The following is a 15,000-nucleotide window of genomic DNA, read 5'->3' on the forward strand; positions in this document are numbered from 1 at the left end:
GTAAAGGGAAGGATCTGCAATCTCACCGCCAAGTATACCTTCCCTTCAGTAAAATGCGCGAGATGTTAATAAGGCAAATGGACAAGAAGATAGCTAATTATTCCTGAACAAGTCTCTGCTGTCCGCAACATGCATGCAGAATTCCGCAGCTCCGATGAACTCGCTACCGATAGAACCGTCAGGCAAGATCCTGCTGCCATTTAACCCTGAAACATGCATGCAAGCAAGCATGTCCACGCAGGCACGAAGTTCGCTCGCGCCTCGTTGATATTCCGCGGGGATGAATTCAAATAAGACCTCTCCTGGGGTCAAACACTCATCACTGGTGCCGGGACCCCCTCCACCCCCCTCTCCTTCCTCAGCGCGAACAAGCAAGCATATAAGTATCACCTTTCCAGCGGTCGACCCATTATTGACGGCGGGGGACCCTACGCTGGGCGTTCAAAGCAGACCTTTCCTGAGGTCAGCTCATTATTGATGGTCGGGGCTCCCGAGCGACGACGCTTACGACATCCGGGAACTTATCCGCCCTGAATGGTTAATATAAGTTGGCGCTGTCTACGATAAACGATGCAGCGAGCGTCATATCAGCCAGGCCACCAACGACCGCTGGGTACGCAACTTCGGCAAACTTTGTTTACTAACTGGTTTTGTCGTGGCGGGGAATTCCCCGAGCGGGAGAGTTGAATGGTGGTGACATTTTTTTCAGGTGATACTGAATAAACTCGAGAATAAACTACGACAAAATATACAGATAAACATATATTATTTTGATGCATAATTCTGGAACCGATACAACTATCATGAAATATTACAATAATTGGACAAAGAGAAATAGTTAATATCAATGGGATCAAGTTTGCTCATCAACGTGACATCAGGAACAGAAGCAATTTCTCCAAACCATAATATCAGAGGAAATTATGTAGGAAAAAAATACTAATAAAAAATGTAATTAATCCCCAAAATGCAACGTTTAAAAGCATTATATAACATAAAATAGACGTGAACATCCACACAATAACGTCTGTGGATGAATACACCATGACAACAAGACTTTTCAAGATCAGGGAAATCAATAAAAGGCGCTTTTTTATATCTGAATAATAAAAGCTGGTTCCAGATCAGCACTACAAGAACACCATAAGGACAAAATTCAATAGGTTGCAGCTACTACAGGTTGTCTGTTTCAACAGAACGGCAACACTTGACGTAGAAGTTAACCTTATCAAATTAATGTTTACTGAATGGTCAGTCTTCGTATGCTATATTATGACCAAGAACCTGTTATAAATGATCTTTGACGAAGTTTTACTCCTCATGAATGTTATGGATCTAAGAAAATAACACTATACTACTTAATACACAAATTAATATAGAACTATTATTATTATTATTATTATTATTATTATTATTATTATTATTATTATTATTATTATTATTATTATTGTACTTAGGAAGCAGACCCTCTCTCAAGCATACTTTATTAAAAGTAATGGCTACTTCAGCAGCGTTACACTTGGTGAGATTCTTCTCTATTTTGCGAATAAGCGGCTTTTGCCCGGATTCGCAAAATAGAGGAAGAATCTCAACAAGTTGTAAACGGTGCTGAAGTAGCCATTACTTTTAATGAAGTATTATTATTATTATTATTATTAATTTATTTATTATTATTATTATTTATTGGGGAATTATTATTATTATTATTTTATTATTATTATTCTTATTATTAATTGATTATTATTAATTAAATTTTTATTATTCATTATTAATTATTTTATTTTTATTGATTTTTTCAAGTGGTATATCTAACAATATACAAATATCTAAAATAAAAAAAGCTATTTTATTATTATTGTTATCATCATCATCATTATTATTATTACGGGAGTGAACTGTCTAAAAGATTAAAATATTTAATCGACTGGCCCTCTCAACGAAAGAAAATGCCCTCATCTGACAGCTTCAACGTGAATATTTTTTTCAGTAATGTAATTAAAAAAGTGCTGACATAGTTTTTTCTTAATTAAAAATTTAATAACACGGTTACTCCTTGAAAATGATCAGGCTTACTTTCGTTATAGAAAATTTTTCTTGTCATTCTTCCTCGATTCCACACATCTGCGACAAAAGGTATAACATATTTCTGGTTTACAAACATGCACATGTAACTGGACTTTATACAGAGTAAGATATTTCATATGGTGGATTACAAAATGCATAAACCAACCCGCTCTTGTTAGACTGTGTGTGGTCGAAACCCAATACACTGGTTTATACAGGCCGTTAGCATACGGAGCTAGCTTTGCGCTTAAATGTCGTATATGAAATAACAAACACAACCTTCAACAATTTACATCACTTTATATTTTTTCCCGACAAACTAGTTTGCCCAAAAGGCCAAGAAATCCGAAATTGACTAACTTTCATCCTTATTTCAAGTACAGTTTCAGCATTTGGTAAACTCTTTCGTGATAGTGCGTTAAACGATAGAGAATATTTTCACCTACCTACTTATTTATCAATTATTTTATCTTGATGACAAAACATTTTTTAAAATCTCTCTCTCTCACGGCATCCTCTTCTTTGTCAACTATTTGGTCTTCCTGTCTAAAGTTTTCCGTACCCAATAGTGTTCGATTAACCATTCCTGCTCAGTGCCCAAATCATTCACAATATTTCTTTGCACCCTCAGAGCATTCGACAAACTCTCTGTCGCACAAACGCCAAAGGTATAAATCTAAATAACAATAAAAAATGTAAGAAATTCCACGACTAAAAACATTCTAATTACTCACCCGACTCGAAGAATATTTCAGAGACCATGATCCACCGTGCGCTGTAGTGGAGCTGGATCTTGACGTACTTTCCAACGCGCCCGTGCAACTTAATGGTGACGTTACGGCCGTACTCGGACACCTCGTCCTGCATGTACTGGTAGTCGATGGCGCGGCTACTGAAGTAGTTCCCGCCCACGCTGAACAGGATTCGAGCCTTCGAGAACACCTGAAGGAGAAGAAGCAGTAACGAGTCATTAAGGGTATACTTATAAATGTTGAGCAGTAAGTCAGTGAGTTAAGGAATGTGTAGTAAAATATGGGGCCCGTTTCTTTCTTCAGATTTCGCCTTCAGCCTCCCTTATGATTGGAACTTGAATATAAAATCTAGGCAATAGGCCTAACGATGGGACTTATGAAGTCTTTCAACACGAAAAGGGAAATCGAGAATAATGAGGGTTTTAAAAGTGTAACAGGAAGAAAACCTCGCAGATGCAACAAGGATATCGTTATAAGTGTGTGGAAGGTAATTTGGACAGAAAGATCTGAACAGATGTAGTACATCAAAAGAAATGAAAGGGGTCGGAGTTTCTTGCTATTGCGTAGTTATATTTTATACAGATCTTAAAAGTATCTTCGGGGTCGTCCTGACCAATACATATGTGAATTAAGAACCTTAGCTCTTCTGATCTGCAAAATTTTTGAGCCTCTAAATACATAAGTGTGCATCTCGGAAGGCTCCATCAAGGCCCTAGGCCTATGACTGGTTCTAATAAGTTGGATTTGCTCTTCAGGTGCTACACAATAAACTCGTTTGGGTAGTTCCCTCCGATTTACAGGGGACTACCGTCCTTGTTGACGATACGATCTAGCAATTATCTGGGAAGTCCCCTGGCTCTGCTGGCTTTGCGGACATGACCTAAAGAACTGGAACATAAAATTTAGGCCAAAGGCCAACGCTAGGACCTATGAGGTCATTCAACGCTGAAAGGGAAATTGATAGTAAGGTTTGGAAGTTGTAACAGGAGGAAAATATCGCAGTTGCACCAAGAAACAATTGTTAAAGAAGGGGGAAAGTCAGATGGAAGAAAGCAACATCAATGGAGGTACAGTAAAAGAAATGAAAGGGGCTGTAGCTAGGGGCCGGAAGTAAGCTGCCAAGAACCTTAAATAATGCCTCCAATGCACCATGTGAGGTGCACTGGCGGCACTAACCCCCAACGGAGTAAGTGACCTAAGGCACTGCTCTAACACCAAATTTATAAAGTTCTACTATCTTCGGTATTCTCAGAATCAATCTCTACATATATATATATATATATATATATATATATATATATATATATATATATATATATAATATATATATATATATATATATATATATATATATATATGAGAGAGAGAGAGAGAGAGAGAGAGAGAGAGAGAGAGAGAGAGAGAGAGAGAAATAAACTTCCTAGAGCGACACAATCGAAATAACACTATATAAGGCACTGTATAGAAATGGATACATTTTCTAATAACAGTTTCCAGAGAGAGAGAGAGAGAGAGAGAGCGTTCAACCTCAGCGAAATACGCGACATTTTCTGGAAAGAAAACGATGCCAGCGCACAGAAAGGACAATATCGGGAAGAAATATCGGTCATTTTGTGTATTACAAGTATTTCCCCTTTACGTTTGCAATTCCTATCCTCAGAGGAAGGCGCGTATTTCCAAGTAACCCCCCCCCCCCTCTCTCTCTCTCTCTCTCTCTCACACACACTTGCATAGCATTCTTATAAAATAGAATTTTTTGTTACTCCTCAATCTAGCTTTCAAAGCCGAAAATCACACGCTTTCTCTCTATAGAAGGGAACACTATTCTTACAGAACAGGGATTATTAATTTTATTTTCCTTGCTAAACCTTATTCTGGCTTTCAAAACCAAACATCCTTTACCCACTCTCTCTCTCTCTCTCTCTCTCTCTCTCTCTCTCTCTCTCTCTCTCTCTCTTTCACACACACACACACACAACACACAAAATGTCTAGCACTTAATACTTTCAAGTCCTTTCAGTATCAAGATGTTACACCTTGAGAGGAAGGTAGTCACTCATCGAAATACAAAATGCTCCTCTTGCGTTCTCCAAAGAACATCAGGTGAGATTCTACGAGTCTATGACTGAAAATAAAAACCATCCACGTTACCCAAACAAAAGGATATCCATATGTTTCCGTGACAAAGGGCATCCTACTGGATGACGTCGGTAGTGTCCTTACTAAAGGACTTCCATAATATATTCATAATAAAGGACATCTGGAATAACTTTGCTAAAGGATCTTCATCTTACTCACAATATCCGTACCGAAGGAGCCCCCAATTAACTCTACTTGAGGATATTCATAATGTTCTTTCGCCACTACTATAAATATGCATTAAATTAAGTAATTATGAAGCCATTGATGTAAATTATCTGGAAAAGAATTTTAACGCCAAAAAGAAGAGTAACATAGAATAAAATTACACATACTGTTATGAAATAATAAAATAGCAAAAAGTAGGTGAACTGATGAACTTTGGGGTGAAAAATAAAAATAGCGAATAAAAATAGCTGAACAGATCGAGTTACAAAGCAGTAATTATATGCACTCGATTTTTAAAAGTACTCGACAATATGGATCCCTGACGACTAGGAAAACATCTGTAATATGATGTTGATGATGATAATAATAATAATAATAATAATAATAATAATAATAATAATAATAATAATAATAATAATAATAATAATAATAATAATTCATGCATATGTACATAATAGATAATGATAAATCTGTACATAATAGTTACTGTACAGATTAATCTTTAAATATAGGTACATATACATACGTATATTTCTCTATTTCAAGACTCATGCTATTATGAGTATATTTTAATAATAATAATAATAATAATAATAATAATAATAATAATAATAATAACGCTTCCCCAATCAACTAATCTCAACCACGTCACCAGACGAAGTCGTCCAAAAGCCTTTACTTAAGTCATTTAACCAATTCATTTCGAAAGCCAATAAACCGTGAGGCGAAGTCCCACTTGACCCGAATCGCAGAGTTTTGAAACAAAATGCCACGAAGGCTGTCGACCACGACTTCGGTGCGGAGTGCATTGCTCACATTGAGAGGAAGATTACGGAATAGTTAAGATTGTTCATGCACTCACTTGTCAGTATTTATTCATAATTTCTTAATACTTAATCCTAACACTTCGCTATAGTAGACTACTACTAATAATGATAATAATAATCTGACAATAATCTAAGGTTATAACAAGAGGGGACATTACTACTTTTATTAGTTACACTTTCTATAATCGCGCCCAATTATATAAGCGTATTTATGTATGTGTTGTCTAAAAATCTCAGTAATCCTTCAAACAACTGGCTCTCGGAATTTCGTACCAGGTATAATAACCACCGTGTCAGAATTGACGGATTTATGTATCGACAAAGATATCTAAATGCGCCTCTTCCCATTGTTTGTTTGTATGGTGTTTTTACGTTGCATGAAACAAGTGGTTATTCAGCAACGGGACCAACGGCTTTACGTGACTTCAGAACCACGTCGAGAGTGAACTTATATCACCCATTACGCGTCATTTGATTGTGAGCCGTTCTTTTCTAAGAAAAGCTGTAAGGAAAATGAGCCCGTGCTAGAACAGAAATAGATGCCCAACGTACCAGAAGGAAAGCAGTATTGTGGAGACCAACTTCATGACATCCATTCAGCAAACTTAACACAAAATATGTATTTATCTATACCTAGAAAACAAAGGTTTAAAGTATGTACACAAACAATATACATATATATGTGTGTGTATATATATATATTATATAATATATATTATATATATATATAAATAATATTATATATATATATATATAAATATATAATTTATTATAAATAATATTATATCTATAATACATATATATATATTATAAATAATATATATATATAATTATATATAATTAATTTATATTAATAAATATAAATATTATATTATATATATATATATAATATATATATATACTATATATATATATTTATATACATACATAATATCCATATATACTATATCCCTCCGATTTACCCAGGATTTATCTGTTGTGTTTTCAGCTTACAAATAATAATAATATGGCTGCTTCTGGAAATTACAAATACATCGGCATTGCTGATAAAAATAAAACCGTAATTTAATTTTGCCCTTACTACTATATTCTTCACCTTGCTGGTGCATTACATATTTTTTCTACTATACCTACGATGTATAATTCTACACAGAAATGAGCTAATAAAGGATATATTATCATCTTATTTACCAACACGAAACGTGCGCATATGAGGAATATGCCCTGGAAAATGTGGCGTTTGGCAATTGCAAAACGCCTTTCACTCCGACAACGGTCACTGAATTCCGTTTGATGGGATCCCGGTTATAAAGCCAACACCGCACAAACGCCTGAGCCCCATCCGGGAAGAATGCTGTCAAACACAGCAAAACGCAAGATCGGCTTTTCTTCCGATTTCAACTATTAATAGCTCGAGTTGATTCACTATTCACGGACCAATCCCAGCGTGGGCTTCAGATTCAAACGGCCCAGTAGATAAAGACTTTTGCCTCGGCGCACCTCAACTGGACATCAAAAGTCGCTCACAACCAACCGTTCCTTTACGCTGACTTCTTCTTATCACCTGCTGCTGTGATTACTCTATCCAACAACATTGGCTTTCGTTTAAGACCACTTTATTTCAGTGTCTCGCTTGAAAATGAAAACGAATGTGCTCAACCGCTGGAAACGTGAAACGTCCTATACCAGACTCGACAGAACACGGAAGTGCAGGTTAACGATTCAAAGGATGATAAAGCCACGGTGAGGTTACGCACCAGAGTGAGGAAGAACAATTTAGGATACGAGAACCACCTGACTGGCAATAATCGAGGTGTAAGGTTTTGCTTAATATTCAGACAATTCGAATAGCTTTTTTCCGTGACTGAAACAAGAGAGATTCTGCGAAATTCTGTTACAATAAGTCCGATTTAGGAAAGCACGTACGCGATGAATATACTTATTAGTGTTTATAGAATTTTATGAACTACAATAATTATGGTCAACTTACCTATACAGGCCAATTTGGTAGTTGATATATACTTCGCATTAGAAGCAAGGGAAATGCTTTTACTTTAACCAACAGAAAGTAAACTCATACGAATAGGAATAAAAAGCACAACTAGAACATACGATAGACACCACAAACTGATTTAACGAAAACTAATCAACAGAACCTAAGGTGTACCGTAGCCATTGCACGTGCAAATGTAAAAAGTACTTTCACAAATCAGGATTATTTTAAGGATTTTGTTTGTCAATATGAAAACGATGTACCTACGGCAGGGGTGTGGGTGAAGGCAGCAACTAAGGTCTTATACTTGAGAAACCATCCTTACATGCTGCAACGCCAAAGGAGGAAGCAATCAACCAACGTGAACTGATGACCAAAACATCGTAAGTATCGTCTCCCCAAAAAATCACGCCATATTCCCATTCTCGAGAACTCGGCGAACCACTAATGCGAACGCATTCGACCGGCATCAACCATACATTTTCGACACACCCTGTACACCCAAAAATACATAAATAATCCCTTAAAAGGCCGCCCGTCGCCCATACATTCGCCCTAAAATCCCCTCCACGCCCATTCAGTCCGACGTAGACCAATATAGAGCACCCACCTCCATCACTGTCCCGTCAGAGCAAGGAAACGCCAGCCAACCACAACCCGGCCACTTAAGTTCGGGGGAAAATTACTCGTCCGAATCATTGCAAAAGGGACTTTGGTAGTTTGATGGACGTCGCAATTAGGAGACGTAGCCCATCGTGGGGGTCCAGGGCGGGGGGGAAAGAAAGGAAAAATAGGAAAGGAGGGAAGATGATAGAATCGTAGGCTTAAACGCAGGATTGAGGGGAGGGTGGGATTAAAACAGGAGAGTTGAAGGAAGGGGGAGGGAGGGGAGGGGAATCGGATGCGGCCTCTAATTACAAGCGAGAGAGAGAGAAAGAGAGAGAGACTCCAAAGAGATATTACCCATCGTGGATTCTTTTCATATCTGATACTTAAATCAGTGTGGATATTAAACACGAGATAATGAAGGAAAAATCTCGTGTCCAAAAGTTAGATTGGACGAATCCTTTGAGAAATGTATCCGGGGCGTCGCAGGGAGGAGGAGGAGGGGGGGGTGGGGGGGGGGGGAGGGAGGGGGGGGGGGGAAGTGGGGACGGGGGGGGGTAAACTTAAAAGCTACAATGAAAAGGGGGGGGGGGGGGTATGGGGGGGGGGGGGGGGGGGGGGGGGGGGGGGGATTGGTAAAATAAATGGGGGGGGGGGGGGGGGGGGGAAAAAGACTGGGGGGGGGGGAAAAAAAAACGAAGAAGTTGAAGATGGCGAAAGAAGGAGGAACTGGAAGATAGGAAGACCATGGTGGGTTGATATATGCAAGACTTTGAGCATTAAGGTCCGCGATCATAGCAATCTTATAAGTTTAATCATGAGATTTCATTTCATGATCAGGTTTGATAAGTTGGTAATGAATTAAAAAGACCATGGTTAAGAACCATTATATTTAATTATGAGCGATGTCAGGAATGCCTTAATAAGTAAGGTAAAACACAAAAATGAAAATAGGATTAGTACCAAATAAATATATACGATTTATACTATAATGATTCACTTAAGAAAATGGCTAAAAATTAAATGCGCCATTAAATGAGAGGGAATGAGAAATGACACTTCAATTCACAAAATTCGTCCATACCTTGCTGACCAAAACAAGACGAGTGAGGTCGTTTGGGGTGACCTAGTCAAACTTTGACCTTAAAACTGACCTCTCGAACTAGGTCGTTTTGGGGGGACCTAATCAAACCTTTGATCTTAAAACTGACCTTTGACCTTAAACGAGACCTCTCGAACTAGGTCGTTTGGGGTGACCTAGTCAACCCTTTGATTTTAAAACTAACATTTGACCTTAAAACGGACCTCTTTGTATAATCACCCACCTTTCAGTGATTACAGAAATGACACAACTCTAGAACAGAACTCTCTAACTTGAACTTAGTGCTTTTAGTTTTCTGTAAAAGAAAACTATTGACATGGCTATTTGTTTCTGTCCCCACTTTTTCTCTCTGCCCTCAGAACTTAAAAACTACTGAGGCTAGAGGGCTGCACATTGGCATATCGATCATCAACCCTCCTATCACCAAATATACCAAATGGAAACCCTCGAACCCAAGTAGTTTTTATTTTATTTAAAGATAAATTTAGCCATGATCATGAATCTGGCACCGCTTTAGGTCCAACATCACAGGCCACCACCTGTGGCTGAAAGTTTCATGGACCGAGGCTGAGAGTTTCAAACAGCATTATATGCTATACAGAAAACACGACTACGACGAAGAAACTTTTTTACTTGTTATTTTTCTGTAAAAGAAGACTATTGTTCCAGCTTTGTCTGTCCGTCGGTCCGCACTTTATTCTATCCGCCCTCACATCTAAGAGACAACTGAGGCTAGAGGGTTGCAGTTGCAAATTAGTATTTTCATCGTCCACACTTCTATCATCAAACATATCAAATTGCAACCCTCTAAATTCAGTAGTTTTTATGTGATTTAAGGTTTAAGTTAGCCATGGATCGTGCATCTGGCAGCACTTTCCGGAGGTAGGGTATGCACCTTCCTCTACCGTAGCTTGTGAGTAAATGAAACACTTAGGGTCTTTGCTGATGGTTTTATATAGCATTATACGTTGTCCAGAAATCTCAATTGCGCCGAAGACGCTTCAGCGCATTTTATTCTTGTTTTTATGGATGCTGTAAAGTTAGCTAACCTACCAACCGTATCTTGTCCAGGCCAAATGGACCCAAGAAAAAGAATGCAGAATGCGTCGTGTGAAATCATAACACCTCAACAGAAAGTAGGTGTAAATGGTGAATTAAGTAGTATAATCGTGTTCTTCTTAGTGTTTCCGCTAAATATGCTAATGAAGTTCAAGCACCACCTTATAATTCAACTGAATGATTTTGTTTCTGTTTACGAACAGTAGTTAACGGGTCACGGACTAGCCTCTCTCAAAACGCCTCCTATATACCTCTCCAGAAGGGAGGAACTTGCCATCTCGACCAGCTGTTATATTGACCTATTTTGGAAGTTTTACTGCAACACTGTTGGAGAAGAGCTCTGGTCATGGACTTAAAAACACAACAGCCATTTTGGGAAGAAAAACAACTGCATAAAAAATTCACGTTGATAGAGGATGTCTCACTATCATCATTCAGTTCTCTGTTAGCATTAATTATTAATTATACACACACACACATATATATATATATCATATATATATATGTAATATATATATATAGATATAGATATAGATATATTATATATATATATATTATATATATATATAAAAAACATTTTGTGACTAGAACAAATACTAGAACGGGAGGAAGTATGGTAAGATTCTGTCAATCAATAGAAACTCGAGTAGTGCATTTATCAATAGAAACTGGATAATTGATTTCTACCATAAGATGCTATTATTACTGAAGTGTTGTTATTTCTGCCGTAGTTACTGATATAAAAAATAACAAAAGTTCAATAGTCGCAGAAAACAAGCAAACGTAGCTCACAATAAAAACAAAGGATTACTTAAAAGATTAAGAAGTGTTAAATCAAAATAATACAAATCATGTAAAAGGATGTCATATTGGGCGTACTTCCTACCCCTGCAATTCTCCCCATCACCAACCCGCCCCCTCCATACCCCTAATGTTTCTGAAAATGAAGGTTAGTCTTACACCCCGGGACCCCGGAGGAGGGGAGTGGGTACAACCCACGGTCCTCCTCCCCAAGTCCTCTCTCGTGAGTTCTGTGCCACATTAGCGTGTCTCACAGAGAGGTCTCAGGTTTTTATCTCCTTTTTTTTCGAAAAAATATTAAATGCTTAAGTTCCAGGTGAACATTGATTGATTGCCGCACGAACGTACTCTCGGAAGAACCGTACTTCTGGCACCCTAGAAGCATTTCATGCATCCATCACAATTTTAGAGGATTTATCAGTGCTCAAAAAACATAGTTTTTTTTATATAAAATAATCCGTTCTTGCAGAATAAATGACAGATAATAAGTATTTAGGCGAATTATCTTTCTTACTTTCTTCTTACTAAACCCACTGATCTCATTACAGAAGTATAGTGGTATTTGTACGGTAAGGTTAAACATTTATCATATTATGGCTTATTATATTTGCCTCTTATATTTGTATAATAATAATTCCGAACAAAATCCTTGAAGGGGAGATAACATTCATATTATTTTCGAATCTTTGAAATGATAACATCGATAGTGATAGTTTTTATATTAATATTATAGTGATGGTGATGGTAAGGGTAGTTATTGTAACTTGGTTAAATCTGTTCTGTACACATCCCACATTTGACATTTTTCCTCTTCAATACACTGTTATCTCTCTCTCTCTCTCTCTCTCTCTCTCTCTCTCTCTATTCTTAGAGGAAAATACATCTTTGCTTTTCTTTCTCAATCTCTGTCCTACTTTCTATTTTTCTCGCTCTCTGCTTACGCGATCATATATCTTCCATTTCGCCATTTCTTCAGTTTTCCTCTAACTCTATCAGATGTTCTGCATAAAAATCTGTCTGTCTGTCTGTCTGCGTTTTCATCTATTTTCTTATCTCAATATAATTTTTGTATAACATACCTGTCCTACATATCCTCATAGTCCTCCTTTAAGAAACCTATCACGGATATGTCTTGCATCAATTTTATTCCACCACTGTATAACGTAATCTATAAAATCCCCAAGTTTATTCCATAAAATTCTATACAACTATCATTCTTTCGGCCGCTATCGCTTTGTACAACAAAAGACCCTCTTCATCTCATAACTGTATGAAGACGCCTTCTATCACTCGAGTGGGAAGAATATCCATTCGTTGTTCTGTGAGATATCTCCCACGTGACCTCAAAATCACTCGGAGCTCTCTTTCCCAGTACCATACCGGCATCACTGTTGGCGTATTCAGCAAATCCTGTTTCTTGTTGTGGTAAACGTAATTTGATAGTTTTAATGTTCTGAGGAAAAATCATATATCCATATCTACACACACACACACACACACACACACACACACACACACACACACACACACATATATATATATATATATATATATATATATCTATATATATATATATATCTATATATATATATATATATGAAAGTAAAGAGAGATAGAGAGAAGCTGTTAATTTTTATATATTAATGGTATCGATGGCAGTTTCATACATCAAAAGTTATAATTAATGATTCTAATTTATATGATACTTTTACTTCGCTTAAAGATTTTGTTTCAGATATGATTGGTTCTTGTTAGTTTTCTTTTTTCGATTCAAGTTTGAATTAAGTATGTTATAATTTTATGATAATTAATATTTAACGTTTCCCTACGTATAATATTGTACCTCACTAATAATCTGTCATACACACACACACACACACACACACACACCCACACAACACTACATATATATATATCTATATATATCAGATATCATATATATATCTATATATATATATATATATATAGATATATATGTGTGTGTGTGTGTGTGTGTGTGTGTATGACAAGATTAAGTGAGGTACAATATTATACAGTAGGGAAACGTATATTAATTATCATAAAATTATAACATACTTAATTCAAACTTGAATCGAAAAAAGAAAACTAGAACCCAATCATATCTGAAACAAAATCTTTAAGCGAAGTAAAAGTATCATATAAATTAGAATCATTAATATAACTTTTGATGTATGAAACTGCCATCGATACCATTAATATATAAAAATAATCAGCCTTCTCTCTATCTCTCTTTACTTTCATCGTATATTTTAAGGGCAGCGTCAGATATATGGTATCGTCAGTGACTTTCCACAGTTAGCTCGAGCTCAATGCCTTAACCCTCAGTAACCACTTTCTTGCTCTACCAGGTCTCACGTGGGTGGAAATGTGCCTTAGACACAAGTGCAATGGCCTGTGCCTTCCTCTGTCTCTCATTGGTGACCTTTGAACCTTGACCTCGCTGCTTCCTGCAACAATTAATTCTGTTCTTTTCCTTGCACTGTTTCTCGTTCTGTCTTTTAATATCAGGCGATCTTTAATGCATTAAATTGCGATATTTTTTCACTGAAAAAAAGTGATTCATTTCCTCATCGTAAAGTTTCATATGAAATTTTTATATTTTCTCATATTTCAACCTTCGCAATTCTTTCGTTCTCTTCCCCTTCTGCCCTTTCTGACATCCTAGTTGCGACATTTCTTAACTAATATATAAAGGAATAGTTCTCATTCAGTGGTAGTTTTCCATTCATCCGTATATTTCAGTTCACATATCTCATTTACTCCTGTTCTGTATTTTCACAATTTGTCTAGTCTACATTAGCTCCGACCAGCGTCTGCACACACCCCCTCTGCTCTTTACGGCTTTATTTAAGCCCTTTGCAAGTCTCTTGTCCCCCTTCCTTCGTCTCTCTTTCTTTTATTGATTTTTATTTTTACTGCAATTCTTATTTTCCCTCCCTCTCTCGGTAAATTCATTTTTACGATTTAACCTTTTACAAGTATTTTCATTCATCATCTGCCATTCACTGAAACTCCGACTTTCAAGTCTCTCTCTCTCTCTCTCTCTCTCTCTCTCTCTCTCTCTCTCAAAAGCCCAAAATCGCTCCCCCTCCATTCTGGATGGATGGAGGGAGGGAGGGAGGAAGTAGGAAGTTTCGAGATTCCCCTTTTTCTTGTCTTCCTTCCCCTCAGCTTCAATCCTACCCCGCCCCCCCTTTTTTACACCAAATGTTCATAAAACCACCGGCAACCCCTTCCCTCCCCACAAACTTTCCCAACACCCTTCCCACTCCCCTCCACAACCCCAATCCCCCCAAACGGAGTGGGTGGACAAAATCAACCAAGACTAATGACCAGCCCCCTGCGACTTCCCTGTAAACGTTTTGTTAATGTCCCGGGCCCGATGGGAGGTCAATTCGGCGCCTGGTGAAGGAGAGGGGGTGGGGGAGGTGATGCCAGTGTGATGGGATGGAGAGGAGGAGGAGGAGG

At 37.4% G+C, this 15,000-nt stretch overlaps 1 protein-coding gene across 1 annotated transcript in view; it reads right to left on the reverse strand.

The window, feature by feature from the left end:
• LOC135205530 (discoidin domain-containing receptor 2-like) overlaps positions 1-15,000 on the reverse strand; it is a 580,705-nt gene that overhangs the window by 74,842 nt on the left and 490,863 nt on the right. The window contains 1 exon segment of the mRNA XM_064236283.1: positions 2,799-3,006. Within this exon segment, the coding sequence (XP_064092353.1) occupies positions 2,799-3,006 (208 nt within the window).

This window comes from Macrobrachium nipponense, chromosome 24, assembly GCF_015104395.2.
Source record: "Macrobrachium nipponense isolate FS-2020 chromosome 24, ASM1510439v2, whole genome shotgun sequence".
NCBI classification, from domain to species: Eukaryota; Metazoa; Arthropoda; class Malacostraca; order Decapoda; family Palaemonidae; genus Macrobrachium; species Macrobrachium nipponense.